The sequence below is a fragment of the Haliotis rubra genome, unplaced genomic scaffold (genome assembly GCF_003918875.1).
Source record: "Haliotis rubra isolate DU_JTF1 unplaced genomic scaffold, ASM391887v1 Scf807, whole genome shotgun sequence".
NCBI lineage: Eukaryota > Metazoa > Mollusca > Gastropoda > Lepetellida > Haliotidae > Haliotis > Haliotis rubra.
Genome location: NW_025767532.1, coordinates 321,870 through 346,487, shown reverse-complemented (window position 1 = coordinate 346,487; position 24,618 = coordinate 321,870). Strand labels below are relative to the sequence as shown.

At 40.4% G+C, this 24,618-nt stretch overlaps 1 protein-coding gene across 7 annotated transcripts in view; it reads right to left on the bottom strand.

Moving 5' to 3' along the window:
- Positions 1-363: 363 nt before the first annotated feature.
- The window catches only part of LOC124261741 (protocadherin gamma-A1-like), a 72,910-nt gene continuing 48,655 nt past the window's right edge, over positions 364-24,618 (bottom strand). For 6 of the 7 annotated variants that reach the window (XM_046696096.1, XM_046696094.1, XM_046696097.1 and 3 more), the window contains 12 exons: positions 24,473-24,574; positions 23,960-24,094; positions 23,126-23,213; positions 22,126-22,217; positions 21,252-21,425; positions 21,024-21,085; positions 20,177-20,261; positions 18,563-18,685; positions 17,702-17,757; positions 3,059-3,337; positions 2,005-2,551; positions 364-1,380 (listed from right to left, as the gene is read on the bottom strand). In XM_046696096.1, the coding sequence (XP_046552052.1) occupies positions 1,312-1,380; positions 2,005-2,551; positions 3,059-3,337; positions 17,702-17,757; positions 18,563-18,685; positions 20,177-20,261; positions 21,024-21,085; positions 21,252-21,425; positions 22,126-22,217; positions 23,126-23,213; positions 23,960-24,094; positions 24,473-24,574 (1,812 nt within the window). In that variant the 3' untranslated portion in view covers positions 364-1,311. The remainder of the gene's footprint in view (positions 1,381-2,004; positions 2,552-3,058; positions 3,338-17,701; positions 17,758-18,562; positions 18,686-20,176; positions 20,262-21,023; positions 21,086-21,251; positions 21,426-22,125; positions 22,218-23,125; positions 23,214-23,959; positions 24,095-24,472; positions 24,575-24,618) is intronic. The other variant, XM_046696098.1, reaches the window with a different exon arrangement.

The following is a 24,618-nucleotide window of genomic DNA, read 5'->3' as shown; positions in this document are numbered from 1 at the left end:
CTTTATAGAATATTCTGTCAGTGACAGAGGTGTCGGGTAGTCCTGTGGATGAAGTGTTAGCTCGTCACGCCTAAGGCCCGGATTCGAGACACCCCACATATGGATATATTTCCGGTGTCCCTTGCCGCGATGTTGCTAGAATATTGCTAAAAGCGGCATAAAACCATACTCATTCACTCACTCACTTGATGGCACTGTCAATCCACATGATTTCATTAGTTACCTAATCAGTTGATTTGTCCTAGCCATTGTTCTGTTGAAATAACAAATGCTAACATGAAATTTAAAAGTAAAATTTTCTAAACATTTCTAAATTTGTCTTGTATAATGACGTTAGGGGAGTATCTGTTCAAGAGGCGCCTGGTTTATATCGGCCTTGACGTTCTGGTGATACACTCAAATCCCGGAAATTTGGCTTTGTCACATGGTCCATAAGAACAAGGGAGGTCACTGAAGGCTTTCACGAAGAGTTTCCCCAGTTGAAGAGATCAGAACGTTCGTATTGCTATTCTTTAACCAACAGGAAACACTTACAATCACCCTTCGGTACCAGAAGGAATCAGCTGCACTGAAAACCGTTCAATCACAAACCAAAACAAAAAGGAAATCCTGGTAACGAACCAATCAGCAGTCATGACAAAGGGCCAATCAGCTGCTCTGTAAGTGAATCAGCTCGTTGTATTCCTTGAAACGAACCTGTCAGCAGGTTAGATACTTCGTCAACCAGATGTTTTGAAGATGAACTGATTCGCTCTATTCTTGAGGACGAAAGACCTTTTTCCTTTGAAATTATCCTACAACTTTCATTCAGCTGTCCTTCACACAAATAACGTCTGCTCGTCACGCTGAAGACCCAGGTTCGATTCCCCACGTGGGTACAATGTGTGGTGCCCATTTCTGGTGTCACCTGCCGTGATATTGCTGGAATATTGCTGAAAACGGCATAAAACCACACTCACTCACTTTACACGAATACGTCAGCAGTCCAGTTAAAGATCCAAGACATCTTTCTGCGAATCACTGATCAGTCTGACTTCAATACCAACATTGGCCATCAGCATGTATCTATAATGACCTGACATCAGTTGTCCTCAGTTTACCGCAACAACAAAACCAGCACTTGGAAGAAGGTATATCATCCAGTTGTCCTGTGTCCTGTAGCAATACTGTCAACTGTCTGGACATAAGCTGGTGGTTGTACAATATCACGTGTCACCGCTGGGTCCTCACATCCATGAATTGCACGTGAACATGAACATATCCGTGAGTCCCTCACGAAGGTCAAGGTTACACACAATAATACATCATTGTTCAGAAGTATACCGTTATTTCTGGCTTCTCGTCAATCGGCGAAATGCCCGGGTCATGATCCAGACTATTCTGTAAGTAGAAACCAAATATTAGTAATGGTGCATTTACAGAACACTTCTCTAACGGTTAAACTATTGCAGACAGAAACGGACGGGGATTTCTCCTTAGGACCTATGCCGATTCGTCGGTTAGCTCTCACTCCTAAGGAATCTGAGGTGATTACAACAAAAGCAGAAATTTGAACTGGAATCGCCTGGAATTGTCAACCACCAATGTTAATGTATTTTGTTGCTTTGTGGAACAATTTCGGGTAGAGAAAATGTTTTGTTTGTTTGTTTGATATTTACGCCGCACTCTGCAATATTCCAGCTATATAGCGGCGATCTGTAATAATCAAGTCTGGACCAGACAATCCAGTGATCAGAAGCATGAACATCGATCAAATAATTGGGATACGATGACATGTGTCAACCATGTCAGCTAGGATTATTGTTTAAAAAAGCAAAGCCTCCATCATCCATCCAGTTATTCTATATTTTCAACAAATTTAGGAACAGTAATGTTTAAAAAAACAAAACAATGAAGCCACGATTCACCCACTCCTACCCAAACAACCAGCATATAAAGTTGTCAGCTCCTACTCTAACTTCAGACAATATCAAATGGTCATCCCATACTTTATCTATTACTTACCAGTGATTTATTTGACGGCATCTCGCCATTCCCCGCCCAGGACAACTTTTTATTCGGAAGAGACTTTGTCCCGATGCCATTCATATTTTTCATAAGTCCCTTTTTACTGCTCGTGCTGTCGCTATGGAGACTGTCGTTAGAATCCTTGAACGTGCTGAGGGAGCTGTTGTGATACGAGTGATCGTTAATAGGTAGCCCATCCTCATCTTCCATATTAGGAAATACTGGTCCATTGGAAGAAAATTTGCCCACATTTCTGTAGGGAATTACAGCAGTCTCGATCTGAATCTCGTCAACGTCTCTGTCATTCTCGGACTCGTCGCTATGCATGTAACCATAGTTACTGTTGCCATCCAGGGTAAACGGGTTCTCTGCTAGTGTCGTGCCTCCGTCTGTGGACTCCTCGTTGGCGAAGTCGATGGCTACCCGGGACGGGGCTCTTGAGCCGGGGTGCTTCTTGAACATAATGCCACGTGGGTCGAGGGAGCTGCGGTTCTTGGCCTTGTCCAGCTGTTCCGTGCTCTGTAGTCTTCTGAACAGAGAAAGGCTGGAATATTAGTAGCGATATGTAGGACAGAGCAGCTGAACGTAATGACTGACACATTTGCTATCGGAACATGACATCTTAATTAAAACGTACCGTAAAGTCAATCGCTTTTTCTGTTCGACAATAACATCTCGAAAACAAACCAAGAAATAATTATTATGATTATTATGATCATTGTTCTTATTATTTGTGTTGACAATGTATAAACACCTTGGTTGGCAAAACGACGTCAATCATGGGAGGAACATGAGGCGCAGTGGACGTACATTTTGTAAAACACTTCAGTATATATAATACTATAGTTAATCTATCACACCACGAAAGAATCGTATGCACTTTACATATTTTGCGAACTAAATGACAGATTAACAATGGTAATATGAAAGAATCATGTATTCTTTACTTCCTTTTAGTAGTATATGTACGTTTTGCCATTATTTTCGTACACTTAGCAGTATTTTGACGGAGTATTAGATGAAATGGCGGACTTTGCTTTTGAAAACGTACCGTCTAACAATGTAGACTGTTAGGATGATGACAATGATGAGGAGAGTCGCGGCGACGACGCCGAGGCAGATGGAGACGACGTCGCTTCCACCTTCCTGCATCGTCACGTTCCCGATGGTTGGACTCTGTGGAGGGAACTTGACCTTCACTACCGCTGAAGATTGACGGGAAGGAACGCCATTGTCTGTTACTATGACAACCACGTCGTATTGGTTTTCCGTTAGGTTGTCTTTATCGGCCGATATTCGGAGCTCTCCTTGTGCGTTAATGGCGAATAGGCTGGAAATGTACATGAAATAAGTTATTAAGGTATAGTTGCAAGTATACAAGAATGGACGGGTAAGATGCGTCATGGCTGCTGCTGGCGTTAACCTTCACCTAGGTAGAAGGTGTATGTGGTAATTTGGATAAACCATGAAGTATCATAAACTAGACTAACGCTTAGTCTATAAATATATACTCATGCCAATAATGGTTGTCACCCCCTCCAATTTTTAAATTAGAGAGGGGGTGTGGGGTGGGGGTGTGAGGTGGGGTTGGGGTTGACAACCATTATTGGCATGAGTATAGTATTGATGGAATTGAAGAGGAGCCACAGTTAGCGGGGGACATTCAGATCCCGGGAAAATCTAGACTTGTTTCATTTGAATGTTGGATTTGAACCAACGATCGGTTGATCTAGGAACAGCCAATTCAGTTACATAACCCTGCCTGGATTAAGAGGGTTTACGTGTGCCATAGTTTGCTTGATGAAATGACAATATGAAGCATGGCTTTAGGGACCGATCATTTTATTTTTCAACCTGGAATTCTATTTAGAGAAAGAATCTTGGCAGTCACTGCTTCAAGGCATTCAACTGTTTCCTCTGTACAGAACAATTCGTTTTTTGCCATGTCTCTGGCGGTGTGTGGTCCTGTGCGTAGAGCTCAGGTCACATTCAGTTGAAGTTAAGCAACGTTGGGCGCGGACAGTCCTCGGATTGGTGACCGTGTTTGGCAGCTTGATTCCAGTTTCTAGGACTTCAGTCCTGCCCCACAACGAAGCACATGTGACGCATGTGGTCTCACCTTAGGCAAGTGAGTTTGTTCAAAATTGCCTCTGTCCACCCAGCAGTAAAATTGGGTACCTGGTATGATACGATGGTAGTCTGAATTTGAACCTTGAGCGCCTGACAGGCGACCGGTTGTATTCTCCACATGGAGTGTTCTGTACTCGTTGACCAGGGGTAATATGTCAGCGCTTTGAGCATGCAATTTGCATGGATAAACGCGCAATATAAATGGACTATTATTATTATTATGTTGTTGTTTTATGGAAATTCAGCTGGTAGGCCCTGATACGTATGACATGCTGTAAGGTTTAGGTATCGTGCAATATTTCTGTATACGGTAAACCTTCAAAGAAACCCAGTCCTACACAAAATATTGATGATTCCTGAGGGTTTTTAGTTCCGTATATGGAATACTAACAACTGTTTGTTTTGGTTTGTTGTTTAATGTCGCACTCCCCAAACAAACAAACAAACAAGAAATATCATTATAAAGTCATTGATATGAATTTGACGAGAGCCTCCACACATAAGCATGCCCTAAGCGCTGACATACCCAGGTCAGGGAATCAATATCCACGTGATTTTAATTCTCAGACCCTTTGAACTTTATTCCAGTTATACGACAGCTTGTCAGCTTAATGGTGGAGGAAAGCCTGAAGTAATTCAAACTTTACTACTTCGGTGAAACCAAAGAGCTTAGGTATGTTCTAGACGACCTTGTAACAATCGGGGTGAAGTGAGAGTCGAGCACCGATAAGTTTCTGGGGGGGTGATAAAGGGAAGCAACTCTGCAATGAATTCCCGCGCCATACGTGACTGGTCGACCGTGTCCCTAATCTGATGGAGAGGCTCAGTATCTACTCATTACAAGGATATCACATTGAAGAGGGCTGAAGGAAACCTGCCCAGTCATGCCTGTGAGCTATGGTTGTTCTCATTTCGATTGACATGGGCCGAGGTGCTTTGACGTAGACTGTGGACCGTGGACCGTGACGTGACGCAGCAGTTGTCACGTCGTGCACGTCTGTAATTACACGTTGGCGACACCCCAGCCCATTCGAGCTGCCTGACTCAAACCTGGTATTTTGTTCATCCCCATTATAATAATGAGGACATCAGCTTCCAAATACCCCGTGCATGCTTTTAAAGCACAAGCGTCATAACTTCAATGTTCATGGGGTCTATCCTCCAGGCGGTAGAATTCTAACAGCTTAGTGAAACAGGTGAGTGAGTGAGTTTAATTTTACGCCGCACTCAGCAATATTCCAGCTATATGGCGGCGGTTTGTAAATAATCGAGTCTGGACCAGACAATCCAGTGATCAAGAGCATGAGCATCGATCTGCGCAATTGGAAACCGATGACATGTGTCAACCAAGTCAGCGAGCCTGACCACCCGATCCTGTTAGTCGCCTCTTACGACAAGCATGGGTTGCTGAAGATCAATTCTAACCCGGATCTTCACGGGTTAGAGAAACAGGAAACCGTTAGTGAGTTTTGTTTAACGCCGTATCAGCAGTTTTGCAGAAAATATCTTTTGTTTTACAATAAATTGAACACAATAAAAATGATGCTGAAAATCACTAAAATATCAACTCCAGGAAAAGTATACAGTTATCTACTATGGCTAGAACTAGCAGGTTAGATCCCCAGTATCCCTAACATTGTACTGTGTGTAAACAGTCAGGACACCCGGTGTTCGCGCAGTGTCAGCAAATCCTGTCATGTGCCCCTGGAACGTGCTGTTTGTATTTTTTATATCTAACTGAAACCCTGTCGTCCAGGGCCCGGTTGTTCAATACTCGGTTATCTTAACCGCCGGTTAACTCCTAACGGCCGGTTAAATCCTTAACCGGCCGTTAGGTAACCGAACGTTAAATATGCGTTGTTCAAAACATGGTTAGTCATGCCGTTAGCTAACGTCGCCGTCAAAGTTTAATAGTGTGGTTAACGTCACTGGTTAGCTTTCATATATCCCACAATTCCGTTTTCTGTTTACTTCCGGATTACCAAAAATGGAATCGCGAAATGTCGCCTGCACCCCAAGGAAAAAGAGAAGTCGAAATTTCTCTGCTGACGATGAGAATGTAATCCAGTCAATGGTTGAGACCAACTCTATAGTTTATCATAGGCATGCGAATGTCGTAGCTCTACGAACGCTTGTATTGGAACACAAGGTTCCAGACGTTTGCATATATATTTCAAAGACATATGATCCCTGTTCTGTGTGGGACTTACTTCAATTCCGACAACAGAAAAGACATTTTAATGAGAAACTATAGCACAGCTATAGATAAAATATAATGAATCCATGAAAATACATGTAATATTAATAGTAGAAGCATGTTTTCAGTGGATAGAATATTTACAAATATTACACACAGGAGTTACGCTTAGACGGCTACAGTCTTAATGAATCTTTGAATTCCCACAAGACCTATCGCTCACTTTTCACTCCTTAAATTGTCATGACTGTATGGCAAAGTCATTAAGATGCTATCAATGTCATTTATTAATTATTTGCCAAGTCAAAATTGTAATGTAAAAACATTGCCAAATGTATGAACACACAATACAGATGTTGTGAAATCTTTTAACATCAAAATAATATAATGTTGTGAGAAACTTAATATGTTACTAGCACCACGTGCAAGTAATCAAACTGTAATTGTACTATAGGCCCCAGGGCCAACACTGCTGAATAAAATCGATTTATTATTCGACCTTACTGTTGACAGGAATCGCATGAATAAAACTGTGCAATATCGTCATTATCTGAACGCCTTCGCAGACGCATATTCCGGAAAGATGTCTTGAAAAACATGAAGCTGCGTCTAATGTATAGATGAACATAATTTCCTCGATACTCATTAATCAGATGAACCTTCATTTAGTTCAATTCACAAGTGACTGCAGAAAATGCATACTTCTTTTTAATGACTTCAAGGTCGGAAAACATGTATCATATTTCATAAGTATATTATAGAACGCTGTAGTAGATGAACATAATTTCCTCGATACTCATTGATCAGATGAACCTCCATTTAGTTCAATTCACAAGGGACTATTGAAAATGCATAGATAGTTCTTTTCAATGTCTTCAAGGACGGAAAACATGTATTATATTTCATAAGTGTATTATAGGACGCTGCAACGATTCGGCAGAGAAATACTATTGTACCATTGTATTCCTTATATAAAATACATCAGTGTATAACATTAGCATTCAGATATTGTTATAAAATATGTTTAAAATTCCAAACATTATCGTGTAAAATGACAAGAGATAGTGTTGTGTTCGCTGTGACAAAAAGGTTTCGATATTCAAATATAACATTTAATCAAAGTGACTACGAAGTAGGCCTGCATATCACTCACAACTCACAACGTTTCGCGAAGGCCGGTATTGAGTTGCCAATTACATCACATATATTTCATATTCAGCTGCGACAAATGCATCACTGAATTCTAAGGCTGGGACGGGTACTACGGTACTCGAATCCGGGTCGGGTACAGCTAGAATCGAGTCCTATTTCTAGGAATCGGGTACCCGGAACGGGAGAGAGCTCTGTAATGACAAGGGCAGACAATAGCTTGTCTTTTTCGTTTTTGACATAACACACATTTACATCAATGAGTGAGTGAGTGACTGAGTTTAGTTTTACGCCACACTCAGCAATATTCCAGCTATATGGCGGCGGTCTGTAAATAATCGAGTCTGGACCAGACAATCCAGTGATCAACAACATGAGCATCGATGTGTGCTATTGGGATACGATGACATGTGTCAACCAAGTCAGCGAGTTTGACCACCCGATCCCGTTCGTCGCCTCTTACGACAAGCATGGGTTACTGAAGATCAATATTCTAACCCGGAAATTCACGGGTTTTTACATCATTGGTATTGTCCGATTAATGGAGCATAGTTTTAATGACTGTAATTTAACTGTGCATGAGCAGTGAGTAGTTAAGTTACAGTAGCAGCAGGAACGTTTCGTTCGTTGTTATAACGAGGAATGTAAGTAATGGTGTTACTCTCTATATTGGTTAAACAGACGTAAATTCAATAGCTTGAGGTCAGTTTTAATGTCTTATTGCCACTTTTTCAAGTTTTCTATAATAGTCTCTGTCAAATCGTGATTGAATATTCAGAGGTTGACCCGAATGTATTTCTTACATATCCGGGTACTCGATTCCATTTTTTCCTACTCGTCCCAGCCCTACTGAATTCCTCATACATTTTAGAATCTAATTACAACTGGTCTTTGTCACCAATACCAAGTGTCTAGATAAACTGAAACGAAAGATATTGGCGGTGGAAACAATGCTGTGCTCGAAAGACAACACCTGTTTGAAATGTAAACAAAGAAAATTTCAGACTTTATACTGTGTAGCATTTTCTCAAATTTTCAGACACCCATTTGCAACGAAAGAGCATAGTAGCAAGAAATAGGAAATTAAAAATAGATACAATACAGGAATGTGATATAAATTTATACGAAACTGTCAATTAAGTTTCTGTGCAGCGTGACGTCGTGACTGACGCAAAATCACGCAGAACGACAACGGTAATAATCGGCATTTCTGGCCGCTTCTTCTCTTTCTTAAAATGAAAACGATAAAAACATGTAACAATACACAGATAGTCAGAATCATTCTGTTTACTTACATCTCATATTTATGTACAAACGATGCCTGAATCAAGGGAAGGGTCCTCGCAAAACCCATGTCAGCCGCCATTTTTTAAGAAATATCAACGGTAGTGTGGTCATACGTCAACATTGTTGTACATAATCTGCAATTTCTCTGAGGTGAAGGTCGCCGATTACACTTTCAGTATCATAATGTAATCATTCGGATATTTTTTCATGAAACTAATTTAATTATCTACATTTAGTCTTGTTCAATATCATGTCATTCGTGGGTATAGGGTGTACGTGTTTGATTCTTTGAAAGTGTTTGTTTGAATAATATTTACAGAAGAAATTCACACATTTAGTGTAGTAAAACATATATAAACCTTTACACAAGATGAAACGTAGGCATCATGTTCTTGTACGACATGTATTTTAGTTCCTATGATGTGCATCGATACAGTTTCGTATGTAACTCTTCGTCAGAATAATTTCCAATATCGAAGTCCAGTCCACGATACACCCTATCCTTTCTTTGCTGAACTGGCCTCATGAAAGCAGCGTTAGCCATGAACGCCATTTGCGAGTTAACCACACTGTTAAAAAGTTAGCGGAGGTCCTAAGGTGTGTTAACTTAACGTCACGTTAACAGCCTGTTAAAAGTTTTGAACAACAAGATAACCCTCTGTTATTAGGTAACAGTCAGTTAAATGTACTTAACGGCTGGTTAAAGGTTAAAAGATAACCGAGTTTTGAACAACCGGGCCCAGGATGACGGGAATAGGATCGACTTGTTAACTTCTGTAACTTTGATCTTGCTATCAACCACTCGTTTAACTTTCCAGTCTCGGTTATCTACACCGCCGTGATATCAGCACAATACATCGCCTATCGACGGAGAAGAACATTCACTCGCTTCCCCACCTTAATCCCAATCTTTTTCACATTGGGCATAACACGAACGTGCATCACGTGCATAAACTGAAATGTAAACCAATCAGGCAAAAGTAGGGTCCAATAGCGATCGCTGATTGGACGAGATGCTTTAGATGTGCTTCAAACACCATGTCACTGGTTAACCGTTATGAAGAGTCTGCGCGGATTCTACAGTCACTGGACATGTGACACGATATAGCAGAATGTGGTGACACCGAGTTTTCTCTCAGACCAATTTTGACAGACCAAGCGTACACGATAATTCAGTTGTCAACATTCCTGAGACGGATGACAAAGGTGCGATCGCCCACCACACTGACTGTAATTACTGGTTGTGTCCCTGTAGCCCTAAGTCAGACAGGAGCCCACATGGCGGGGCGAGTCATCTCCCCATCACACATACGCACCTACACGGCGAGGCTAACGTATTGTTTCGTAATTATGTGTTTGGTAGAGCTAAGGCATGCTACATTTACATAGGAGTGATAGAAAAAGCTCGGACATATAAATAACTGCCTTTGTTTACCTTAGAATGTTTACAGGGAAAATGTTTTTAGGCGTTGTTTTGAAATATAAAACGTGAATGCCAGAGAACAGTCAGATACAACTATCCGTCTGAAAAGAATCCTTTGGTCATGGAAGGTGAAACAGCGGAGAAAATCCCATGAATGGATCACCTAAACAACAGCGACGGCACTTGGCGCCCTGCGGAAATGACAGACATGCCCTGCCCCTCGGGCCGAACCCGTCACCCACACGACCTACATAAAACAAGTACCTGCTCGTTGTTGGTCGCTACACAGCAGTGGGGTGAGGTGAGGTGAGGTGAGGTGAGGTGAGGTGAAATTGGTTTAAAGGCCGACATGGCATTTCCCTGAGTAGGAAACTGAAGGCAAAGGACACGAGCACATAAACACTTCTCTTCTTGTAATGAAGTACTTACAGCATGAATTGTCTGATGTGTTATCAAGAAACTGTAATATTCATGTCACATATGGAGAAAATCTTGTCTTAACCTGCTAAAGTCACTCAGGTGGGATAGCCTTGTGGTTAAAGCGTTCACTTGTCACTCCTAAGGTGAGGTGAGGTGAAACTGGGTTTAACGTCGTGCTTGAGAATATTTCGCTCATATGACGACGTGCATGCGTGTGTATGTGTATGTGCGGCTGCTTGTACTAGCCCAGATTGAAGCTGGTTTTATAGTGCTAGCCCACTGAGATACCATGCCGCAGTTAAGCATGAATACCCCACTCAGACACATTATACTGACTCCGAGCTGACCAGTCCTTCTACCCATTAATGCTGAGCGCCAGGCAGGGACCAACAAGCAGAGCTCCAGATAAGATTTAGCTCATGTGGGTACTGTACCCACTGTATTTTTTTTTGGAGTGGGTATTATCAATGTTGAGTGGGTATTTCATTTTCCGTTACCCACTGCTTTCAAATATGTGCGTATTTCAGTCATTGTACTCACCTAAGTATTATGTGACTGAGTAAGTTTACTAAGCAGGTATGTTCTACCTTATGTCATACCTAATCAAAACCAACTTAAATATAATGGAAATGATTTCATAAAAAATCACTCATCCTATACTGACAGTACAACACTTGTCCTATACTAACAGTACAACTTGATAGCAATCGATGTCTTTGTCATTACGCAAGCGATTTTTATAAATATATTCCGTACGCATTTGTTTTAAACCTTTTGCGTATCTAACATTTTAAATGCGTAATTGGTACGCAACAATTATTTTTCAATGCGTAATTGGAAATTTTCTATGCGTATTTTACCCTGATACGCAGCTTATCTGGGCCTCTGAACAAGTACCATATTTTAACGTCTTTTGGTATGACGCGGTCGGTGATCGAACCCGCGACCTTCCGCTCTCCGGGCGGACGCTCTAACCACTACACCACGGAGGCGGTCTACACAGCAGTAGTCCAGAATATATGATATGATAGACGAATATGTTTCCGATGACATCACGGTACCTGAGTGTGATTACTGCCCTGAGTGGCATATTAGAAGCTGGAAGTAAGACAGAACAAGGATATGTGGATGACTTCTTTTATTCTAGAGCACGACGTTTCAATACAGGTTCTTGTATCGTTTTCAACTGAGAATGAAACGTCGTGCTCTAGAATAAAAGAAGTTGTCATCCATATATACTTATATATACTCATGCCAATAATGGTTGTCACCCCCTCCCTACCCCAACCCCACACACACCTCACACCCCCACCCCCTCTCTAATTAAAAAAATTGAAGGGGGTTACAACCATTATTGGCATGAGTATATATCTATCTGAGTGTGATTGTTAAGTACGTTCAGTGGTGAATGGGGATTCTAATGTTGTGGTTTGAATGGCGTTGATACTGATGTTGTGATACTGAAATCAGGTCATAATATGGAACTTGCCGAATCTGTAGATACATATGAAGTGTGTCAGAGAATCTGTAGATACATATGAAGTGTGTCAGAGAATCTGTAGATACATATGAAGTGTGTCAGAGAATCTGTAGATACATATGAAGTGTGTCAGAGAATCTGTAGATACATATGAAGTGTGTCAGAGAATCTGTAGATACATATGAAGTGTGTCAGAGAATCTGTAGATACATATGAAGTGTGTCAGAGAGTCTATTTTTGAGGACTAACATTGTTGAGGACGTGGCTCAGTTGTCGCCTCAGAGAAACTTCGTTAGCCGGGACCCAGCGATAAGAGGTCTGTTACGACGTAAATTGTAACAAGGTCAGAAATGATCACTTTCCGGACAATTCAGGTCCGTACCACACAGTGAAGAGTCTGTGGTTTGTAAGAGACGACTGACGGGATTGGGCCGTCAGGCTCGCTGATTTAGTTGATGCATCAATCATTAGATTGTCTGGTCCAGACCTACAGACCGCCATCATATAGCTGGAATGTTGCTGAGTGAAGCAATAATCAGCATGGTAACAAAAAATCTCTCGTAGGGATAGTTTTCAGTGTACATTCAAACCATAGTCTAGCTGCTGTCTGTTCCTCGGTGTGTACATTTCTGCAGAAACACATCAACCCGACCACTCTTCAGAATAACGACCAGTCCCTAAACTGTCCTTAGCCCTAATCCCTCTCGCACAGAAAAAAAAAAGAGAAAAAGAATATGAAAGAAACAAAACAGGTAATGCAACGATTCGGTTCTGTGTAGTGTTGTATATAACACACTCGGCTAATTGGACCTTCATCGACTGACATTCAGTAAAAAAATCCATCTTTTCTAAAAATATTTTATCGACCCCAAAAAAAATTCCAAAAATAATTAAAAATCTCCAAGAACAATTCTTAAAGCTAATTCAATCCAGACTTGCTCAGTCATTCGAGAGTCAAGTTGGGGAAATAAGTTCTGCAGGGTCTGGGAACGGAATAGGACCTGACGACCGGCTGTCATATTTAGGAAGTGGACAGTATCGATACACTCTGCCTGGCACCAACACGGGTAATTCCTCGTCAGCCGCTGTGTGGACAAATACGGTAATTGTCTGTGTGTATAGGCAGGTGCCCTCTTCGTAACACGATTGTGAGACGTGCATACACTAGGCGAAAAGACACACTTTCATTGGTGTTAGACTATCATTGTTTTGTATTTGTAAATATGAAAATAAAGGCTTTATTGGGTCTTTGAATGAATCATACTTTTTGAATGGAATGTGGTCGACACTGGTTGTATGCAGGTTTTTTCTAACACATTTTTTAACTTTTCGTTTAAACTTCTAGAGGCTTTATCAATTGAATGTTTCATTGGAGTTAAACTTTCAACGTTTGTATTGTCAAGTTGACAACAGAGGTGTTATTAGGGATCTCATTGGATTTTACTTTTTAATGGAATGAATCCAATTTCAAATGTTCTTGTAACAGGTGTTTTTCATACATGTAAGACTATCACCTCACTGCTGTTAGTGGCTCCGAATGAATAATGCATGCTTTGTTAATATGCACTGATTTCTGTAAAATGACAAATTTCGTTTTAAACTTCAAGAGTTTTCTGTTTTTCAGTTACAACACAGGTGTTCAATGTTATTCTGTAGTATCATCAGTTTCAGGTGAAACATTGCCGGTCTTTGCGTGTGTTTGTGACATTTGGGGAAGAGTACGTTCACCTGTTCGGGAACACTTGGTATCATCACAATTCGATAGTGATTCCTAAACACATGCTAATGAAAAGGCAAGACTCGTGCAATCGACTCTACTTTCAGCAGAGATTTCCTATAAATATAAAAATGGTTTTGGCGCTTTTATTGCCAATTTTAGAAGGCATGGTTTATAGTGGTTGATTACTGATCTTAATTTTGATGGAATGCATTGGATCATTCTAATCACATGAAATTATAATTTTCTGAATGGCGTTGAGATTTGGTCATTTTAAGTGTAAGCGCTACAAATCTAATCGTATTAGTAACATAAACAGCTCTTAATATCACGAGATGGTTTGTGAAATCCATAGTACATCTCATATATGAGATACCAATGTGTTAGGATTGCACATCATTGCATCATTATCGAAAAAGAAGCACAAACTATGGATAAAACATCGATTGATTTTCGGATACAAATACAAAAATAAAAATAGCATAAGCCCTTCCACGCTAAGGTGGTGATGTTATGTTGGACAAAAAAGACACACGACATGATCTCGGTATATCAAGATAAACCGTTTGTGTTTCCGATGTAAGAAACAAACGCCCACGTATATTTCCAAAAGGTGTTTAGATGGTGATTGTCCCAACATTGACCAGAATGTCGCACCTACCTGTCAAACATACTCTCCCCCAGCACGGGAATGCGGAAGAGCACCAACAGTCGAGCAGGAGATAGAGGAGGGCTTATTCACGGGTGCCAAAATTGACCAAGATTTGGGGCCGTCTTACTTGACAAATTTACACCAGGTTCTTCAGCGTTAAAATAGATAGTGATTTCCGTTGCCCGCCATTCAAAAGGCATTAAAGGGGAGAAAAAGCGAAGCTTTGTGAGTAAGATGATCCCCTCCTTCAAGTTTGAATAAATCCGCCTGACGGGCAAAACGCCATGCCTTTCGGTCTTACGCAAACAGATGAAACAACAACACAATGTTTGGTTCAATCGCGACAGGTATTCCAGCTCCTGCTGTAGCAAGGAGCTGCCACTATGGGGGGATTTGTGGTAATGTTGAGGATATCGAGTTGCATTTTATAAGATTACTTTAAAAAAACTATACTACGTACATTTGTTTTGACAGATTCCTGTCCTGTGTTGGTTGAAGCCTTGTACGTTGTATGTTACGTATTGTTACTTTACTTTGGGTTAACGAGTTCAATGGTCAGTGCAAACTGATGCATATTTTGTGAATAAGAAACAGTTTGAGTGAGTTCACAGCTAAGTGGATTCTATGGACTACACCAGTGTATGAAATAAGGCCCGTCCGACCGCCCGAGACGGGCTAGATTTCTGACGGACGGTCTAGATTTACAACTAGCCAGCCCGATGGTCTGGTAAAACTTTTAGATGTTCCATACGTATCTTGGTGTCTGGTCTGGTTAAATCCATTTGGTGCTGGTAACATTTTGAAGTTACCAGCCCTGATGTCTTTTGGCTTTTGGCTTATTTCATAAACTGACTACACTGAATGATCTTGATTGCTACTCTCTAGACACACATGACAACATCATCTCCGTGTACTACATGTTTTGTATTGGGTCATTCCTCAAGATCGATGCATGCTAAAATGACAATAAGGTTATCAAGGAAATCCAAGATCAATGGATAGTCAACTTCTTTATTGCAATGACTGCGGCGTGACGGTGAAGATACTAACAGAGTTATCCAGTCAAGTGATGACAAGTCTCGCTGACGGTGTTAGTACCTAAACCGGCACTCCGCATCCATTGCGACAAAGAAGTTGCCTATCCATAGAACCTGGTTTTCCTTCGTCTCTACAACTTCTAAAATGCCTCTCAAAGAAATAAGGTTATCAATTAGGTGAAAGAAATGATAATGATTATCTGAAGAAAGATTAAGAAGTCACAGTCATATGGAAAAAAACAATAATAGAAGAATACAATAATGCGACTGAGTATGATAGAAGCTATAGCTGTGCACATTTCCGTCCAATTAAGTCAATTACACGTTGATTTTTAGTAAACTTCCGATGCTTGTATATTCACATAAATGACTGATTATCCAACACTGGCACAATGACTGAAAATCAGTGATGACTTAGTGTATTGTATGAGAGTAAGAGTAACTGTCACACAATTCACTATAAACTAAAAATGATGCCACTTTCGTTGAAAGTAGAACGAAGAAAGGAATGGAGGCAAAACAACATGGCAGCTACAACCTCACTGGGAGATGAATGTTATGTTAATATGATCCTTGTCATTGTTATACATAAAATGCGTAACTGTTTCTGGTTTCTATTCACGTTTGTGTAAAAGAATATATCCGTCTGATGAGGATGTAGTTTTAAGGACGAATATTTCATAACTATTTTCCTCCGCACCATTCCTAAACAATCTTTCTTTTAACATCACGTCTATATTAACACGAAACTGAATTCACGTTCAAACGTTTGATGAAGTGTCAAAGAGGTCTAATATCAACAAATAGGGAAGGGAAAATGAAACAGAAAGAAAACATAGAACAGTTCTTCAATTCTAACATAACATATTGCACCGAACGTTTCCTTTTAAACATGAAACAAATAAAACAATATTAACAAATGGCTAAACGTTAAAACAGCATCACCACCTTTCAACAACGTGCCTCTAATCATCAAATTTCATAGAAGTCTGGTCGGCTGTTAAAAACCTTTTTTATCAATCATCCGTGAATTTTCTAGTTAAATATTGCCCACGTGGAGAATCAGCATATATAATTCCAAATTTGACTTTGATCATCGAAATATTTAGTTCGTTGTCTGATGTCGCCAATTTTGGTTGACAATACCATTCCTTTAATTTCACTCCGTAATAAATGATAAAAGACCCATGCATAGTGAATGTTTCTCTATTGTCTTGTATTTGATAAAAGAGGTGGCCCTGTTTGCTAACACTGCTTGAAACCTGGTAGGGTATTTGACACTTGTTTGCACACACATTTGATCGATCCGGCTTCACATAACAATGGAGGATTCAGCCCGACGGAGACTGGACTTAAGCATTGGGCCTTTGCAATGTGGGAATGTTATTTTGCATTCAGCTGGACGTTGGGTATCTTGCTCGTAGGATTGGCGAGACATCGAGACTTCGTTGCCATGTATTTGAAGTCACTGACGGATTTGGAAAAAAAGTTGATTTTTCGTCAGAAGCTAATAGAATAATCTTCCACGGAAAGAGTCATGATGGTTTTATGGCTTTTGTCTGTTCTTTCAGGAGAAGTGGCAAAACTTAACACTTCTAAAAGTAGAGTTTGTGTGGGAATACTTTGAATATTATACACAATTGTGACACGAGGGTTGAGTGCAGTTTGTATTCAAAACAAGAACAGGATAACCTGACCCTCTCGACATTAAAATGAAAATAGATCGTGTATGTGACATGTCTGTCCTACTTTCATATATGCGCAGACATTTACGTCAGAGCACAAATATATCCCCTCACGATACACCAAACATTTCATTATTACGCCATAATTAAAACATTAATAATAATCATCAATGAAGTATTTCCATTAGAATCATTCTAAACCTCAGCCTGTAATGTGCGTTTGTTTGTATATCATTGTAATCACACAATTCTAAATAATAAAAGTATAATTGTTAAACATTTAATGAAGTGAGTGAGTGAGTGAGTTTGGTTTTACGCCGCTTTTAGCAATATTCCAGCAATATCACGGCGGGGGACACCAGAAATGGGCTTAACACATTGTACCCATGTGGGGAATCGAACCCGGGTCTTTGGCGTGACGAGCGAACGCCTTAACCACTAGGCTACCCCACCGCCCCTTTTAATGAAGTGAAGGTTACAGGGGGGCACAACCAGTGAAATATGCAAAATGGCGTACCTTGTGTGACTCGCCAGGGAGAAACTTAGCACAGTGTTATAGTCGTAATCCACTGCCTGAAATAAATAATACAATTGGTAGTAAACACTCAGAGATTTACATATCAGTTCGATATAAGAATGACGATATGTCCTTGGTTTGGAATATGGATAGGCTGTGAGGTTATACAACATCGACAAATTAAGTTACACTAACGGTTATGTATCTATAACAAACAGACACACACACACACACACACACACACACACACACACACACACACACGCACGCACGCACGCACGCACGCACACACACACTGCATGCAGGACACACTGAACACTGACATACACAAAGTACACACTTACACACTATCACATACAATACACTAACACACAAACTACACACACACACTATAGACACGCGCGCACACACAGAGACAGACAGAAATATATTTAAAAGATGAGTCCAGATATTTGTACACCTGAAGAGCCTTTGAAAGGCCAAAGACTTTGTGCAGATAAAGTAGTTTTGGCAAAAGGAACTACCTGGATTCATTTTTTATGAATTATTGCTTATACACCTGCGGAAATCACTTGCAGGTGGTCACTTGCAGGTGGTCACTTGCAGGTGTATATATAAACTTTTTCGGAAATGGACATTGCAGTTCCTATAAGTTTGTTATCACTATTCATATACGAAGTTCATTTTTAGTGTTGCAGTGTAAAGTGCACTGTCGCTATGCAAGATGCACCGTTATTATGAAGTTTCAAAGAACCATGGAACTATCAAGAAGTAACAAACAGTAGCTTTAATAAATTTAAATGGAGCAATGCTATCAAATTAGTTCGTTCCTGCAATATATGCTATTTTCAACATACATACCTCGACTGTCGTTATTAATTCATCCGTGACTCTTTCTCTCTCAACTGTGATCTCTTTCTGTGTGAAGACAGGGTTGTTGTCGTTAACGTCAGACACCGACACCGTCACTGTCGTTGTTGTGTTCTGTAACAGCAGGACAACATACAACAACGTGCTGATACTGTCATCGCCTACCCTCACACATACCAATTAACCGTATAGTTGTATAAACATTACGACGGATAAATGAAAATAAAATGTCTCAAGAAATGAGATTCATTGTGCCACAGAGGAGTCTGAAGAACCTTTTGGTTTTTTTATTTATTGGTTCCCAAGATTACAATGTCATCTGTACAAAAGTGATGTACAGACAGATATATGATGTACAGGTATTATGCCAATGTCATGTTAATACACATATATAAGTCAATAAAAGAGAAATATGATATCAGATAAATATGGATACATTTTAAAGTCATCAAAATACTGGGAAGAGAAGGCCCCATTTATGATTCAAATGTTCTATATTATTATTTTTTTTGCATATATGGTTTTCCACAAAGAATATTTCTTTCAAAGTTTTTATAAATAGAGTTATGTTTGGATGCGTATTTTTAATACTGCATACGTAGATGTGTCTTTTTGCTGCAATGATGATGTGATTTAGTAATATATTATGATGTAGAGTACCAAACCATACCATATGTTTTGATAATAGCAATGGATGAGGTTATATATTGTTATGCCAAATTTGTAGGTTTTTCCAAAACGTTTGTGTCTCCTGACATTCCCAGTACACATGACAAACAATCTCATTTTGATCATTGCAGAAACAACATAGACTGAGATTCATTGTGCCACCGAGGAGTCTGAAGAACTTGGTTGCATGCATTGTACCACGGGGGAACAATAATACGACTTTATGGACAGCGTTGTTTATTGCATAGAGCGACGTTTCGGTGTCGGTTCTTAAAACGGTTTTCAAGCTTTTCACTTTGAGCGTGAAACGGTGTAATAACCTACAACCCTACAGACGAAACGTCGCTCTATGCAAGAAACATGACGATGGTTTCCATAAAGTCCCATGCTTCATTACTGATTCACCAATTTCTAGAATGCCCATCAAACAATAACGATAGATCGGTTGCCTCACATGTATGGTCATTTCGAAATAATGTTAAACTACTTTAGTTTTGTGTCTTGGAAACTCAAGCAAGAAAGAGATGATCTAATCTTGGGAGTATACATAGCACGCTATGAAGCCAAAATACGTATGTTTGTTTGGTGGCTGAATTGGACCAAAGATGAAATGATTCGACTGTGATATATTTGATACAGGTATTATAACTGAATGTGTTGGACATTTACGTTTGTAGTGTTGTCGGTGACTGGTTTCAGTCTGCAGACGTTCTGATAAAGTTTGTAAGTTTTCCGTGAAATCCAATTTTCAAGAATATGATTTGTGTTAACCGTGTTCTATGTCCATGGCTGGATCAAGCAACACGGTTATTCGACAGGTGTTTTGCAAATATCGCAGCGTGTACAGTGCTCAACGATGCTATCACCCAACAAGGCCGAGCCAATGTTGCAAGACTACAAGCGTATATCGATTTCTCCAAGAAAGAAGATACTTACAAACTGTCCATCAGTGACCACCACGAGGATAGAATACCCAGTTTCTCGTTCGTAGTCCAAGGCTTGTCTCAGCTGCATAACACCGCTGCAATATATACATCAGTGATAAGACAACAATGTTTCTCTGTGTAACATGACACTGTACTACAGACAAATTGTGATTTTATCCTGGTCTGTGGAGTGATGGTGAAAAGCTTCATCCATTAAAAAAGAGTAACGGTAAGCTTTGGATGATTTCGAAGCAAAGCTCGTAGAAGTAGATTTGGCATATATACCACTAGGGTGTGTGTGTGTGTGTGTGTTGGGGGGGGGGGGGGGATGCAATTTGAGCAGGATCTGTTCTGTTGACATTCAGGACATAAGATTGGTACCTGCAGACGTCCAAGCACTGCCGTGTCCAGATTAGCGGTTCTTGGAACGTGTTCCTATCTTTCAAAACAGTGTATTTGTCGCCTCAAAATATAACCTTGTAAGTGTATTCTTTGGATTTAGTCCTGGGCCTCCTTTCACAAAGCACTAAGGTGATCGTAAGTCACTAAGGTAACCTTAGTGCAGTGTTAAAGAATGGGAGTTTAGGTTAACCTTAGTAAAGGTTGCTTCGTGAAAGGCCCCCAGCTTTGTACTCAGGGCATTCACATATTCAACAGGTGGTGTCGCAAGGTAAGTGAATTTGGCTCTGTTTCCCAAGCAGCAAATGGGTACCCAGTAAGATGGGATTTAAATGACTATAACATAAATTGCTTGTAGGTGCTTGTATAAACAATATCTTGTACTAAGAGACACAAATGCAATTATTCAGGTTTAATAGTTAAAATGATACGTTTATAGATGTTCTATATCTCCTCACCTGTCTCCGTTGATTGTGAACACGTTTTCCTCCTTGGCAAAGTAATACCGTAGTCTAGAGCCCTGAAGGACAAGAAAACAATAACGCCTTATAAAGATGAGAGAGTGAGTCTTACGAGTAAGTCCAAAATTAATTTAAAAAAAACCCCAAAAGAAAACAAAAGAAAAAAAGCAAATAAAGAGAAAAATATAAGTAAGCGACAGTGACTGATAGATTGGGATTACGTACAAAGTCCGAGTCTGTGGCAGTGACGGTCACAATGGTGGAACCCAGGGGCAGACTCTCGGGTACGTTGGCTGTGTAGGCTTGCTGTTGGAACACAGGGGGCTTGCTGTTGATAGCGGATACAACTATTTTCATGAAGGTTGTATCCGTCCTGAACGAGTTGTCAACTTGAGTCGCCTGAAACAAACAAATAGGTCTCGTTATTATAACAGAAGCATCTTTTCCACTGTTAAAACACACGAGGTCCACTGAACTTTCAGTTACCGATGATGTACAGTTGACGCCCCAAGGGAAAATCTTTCTAGTCTGTCTGAGTCTCTGAACCACATTATTTCCTCTGCCGTCCATACCTTTCTGCAATGCAAAGCCCTAAGCGAAGCAATTTTCCTCTGGTTCAGAGTCTTTCACAGCTCAGTGGTGCTCCTTTTCAACACCTCTGCAGAGCTTTCAGGGGTAAGTGTTGTAATACTTAGCAACCCACTCCATCAAAGTTCGGCCCATAACGTTTCAGTAACTTATCATGTAAAGAAGTCTCCGTATTATAATTTTGGATAATTGTTGTAGATTATCCCTGTTTTAACATACGTTGTCCTTGTAAATCGGTCTTCGTTGCATCCATATAAACAAATTCCAGTGAAGCATTAGTCTACCTGGTTAAAATAACTTTAAACGACTCATACGTTGAGTGAGTATAGTCTTACGCCGGTTTTTTGTGGTGTTCCAGTAATATCACACGTGGTAGGGCTCAAGAAATTAGCTCCTCATTTTGAAAACTTGTAGGGAATCGAACTCGGACATTCGCATGAACAGCGAGCACGTAAACCACTATACTATCCGGTTTAACTGACTGATGTGTGTATGTATTGTAAAGACCTACCTCGATCATGATGGAGAACTCCTGGGCAGGGGGCGGGTTGTTGACGGACAGCACTGCTGTGTTAGGGTCAATCTTGAAGTAGTCGTTGGTGGCTGGAATGGGATATGAATACACAATGTCAATTAGAAAGTGGTCAGTTGTACACATGTTAGGCTTGGGATTACACTTTCGCGTGCGTGCATGCGTGCGTGCGTGCGTGCGTGTGTGTGTGTGTGTGTATGTATGTGTATATGTATGTATGTGTGTGGGTGGGTGTGCGTGCGTGCGTGCGTGTGTATGTATATATGTGTGTGTGCGCGCGTGTGTATGTATGTATGTATGTATGTATGTATGTATGTATGTATGTATGTATGTATGTATGTATGTATGTATGTATGTATGTATGTATGTATGTATGTATGTATGTATGTATGTATGTATGTGTGTATGTATGTTTGCCTGTATTAATATTGTCAAAGAATGGTGTCGAAGTTACGTAAGTACTTCGAGTTATCCGAGGTCGACATAGACACAGAATAGTGACTACAACTAATATCCAGGGACTTTACTTCGAGACAACCGCTAGTTCCACACATAGAAGATCGACCAAACATAACATTAATAACGGTGATGGAATGTGACACAGTTTGCACACATTATTAAAAACACTACATTGCAAAACACCTGCTTGTTACACAAATACTAGTTATGCAATGGTCTTTGAAGCGTAACCCGTGAAGGTCCGGATTAAAATTGAACTTCAGTAACCCATATTTGTCATAAGAGGCGAGTCACGGGATCGTGTGGACAGGCTCGCTGACTTGGTTGACACATGTCATAGTATCCCATTTGCGTGGATCGATGCGCATACTGTTGATCACAGGATTGTCTGGTACACGCTTGATTATTTGCAGACGACCGCCACATAGCTGGAATATTGTTGAGTGCGGCGTTAAACAACAAACCAACCAACTTTGAAGCACACTCTTCTTTAAATCACAAGCGACAGTGACAATCTCACCTTTCTTGATTGAATACCGGAGGGGGGCGTTGATTGTAACGTCTTGGTCTCGGGCTGAGATTGGCTTAGTAACATTCACTATTGTACCCTTGAAAACAAATGACAACCCGCCATTATAATACAAGTAATATCAAAACCATGATTATATTCATGTATTTGTATGTGTCATTATGTAACGAATGTTATGATGGAAGACTTTATTTTTCATGAAAAAAAAAAATTAATAATTTTTTTTTAAGATTAAAACCAGATTAGTGAACATATCCGGGTGATAAAATAGGCCCCAAGTAACAGGTGCTTGTTAGAGAATCGGAGGGTCAAGCACAGTGACTTTGTTGATTGCATGTACTCATGTCGTGAATCGGTACTCATGATGTCAGTCACCGGATTATCTGCTTGTGACGTACACGTAATGGCAAGTGTCAGTCCTACTGGGTATTCAATTTCTTATATCCAACGTATTCAAAATCCTGAGGGGCGGTGGGGTAGCCTATTGGTTAAAGCGTTCGCTCGTCGCGCTAAAACATCAGGTTCGATTCCCCACATGGGTACAATGTGTGAAGCCCATTTCTGGTGTCCTCCGCCGTGATATTGCTGGAACATTACTAAAGGCGGCGTAAAACTAAATTCACTCACTCAAAACCCTGTACTCAGTAAGACAATGCACCATGTGTTCACGAAACTAGCGACACCGGGTGTTCACGAAACTAGAGAGGATGCCCTTCCTGAGGCTAACCCCTTGACAATTGAACTGAGTGCTTGTAGCCACACATATATGGCAATTAAAGAAATTTATACTAAAACATCCGACATATTTCAGTTTAGACCTCGTACCTTTGGTGACAGTTCCGGGACAGTTCCTACATATGAAGGTTCGTCAAAAGCAGGTGGGAGATCATCCATGTCGATAACGCTGATGTGTAGCGTTGCTGTTGCCGTCATCTGGGTCGCCCCACCTGTGGGCTGGTCCTATTATAAAACACAAAATGAAAATGTGTTACGCACTATTAAGGAATAGTGAGTGAGTTTAGTTTTATCAATATTCCAGCTATATGGCAGCGGTCTGTAAATAATTGGGCCTGGACCAGACAATCCAGTGATCAGCAGCATGAGCATCGATTTACACAATTGGGATACGATGACATGTGCCAACCAGGGCAGCGAGCCTGACCACCCGATCCCGTTAGTCGCCTCTTACGACAAGCATTGGTAACTGACGATCAATTCTAACACGGATCTTCGTGGGTCCTTTAAAGGAATAGGTTAAGGGGATGTTATATTTATTTAGAAATAGGGTTTTCATGTGTGACACTCATAACATATTAGCACCGACAATGCTTTACTCACCATTGCTGTTACTTGTATCGTCATGTTGGGGGTTGTTTCATAATCCAACGGGCTGATGAGTGTAAGGGAAGTCCGAAGTGGATTTTTAATTTCGAAGTATGACTGTGAAGAGAATGCAAACAACATGTTAAGAAATTTACTTTTTT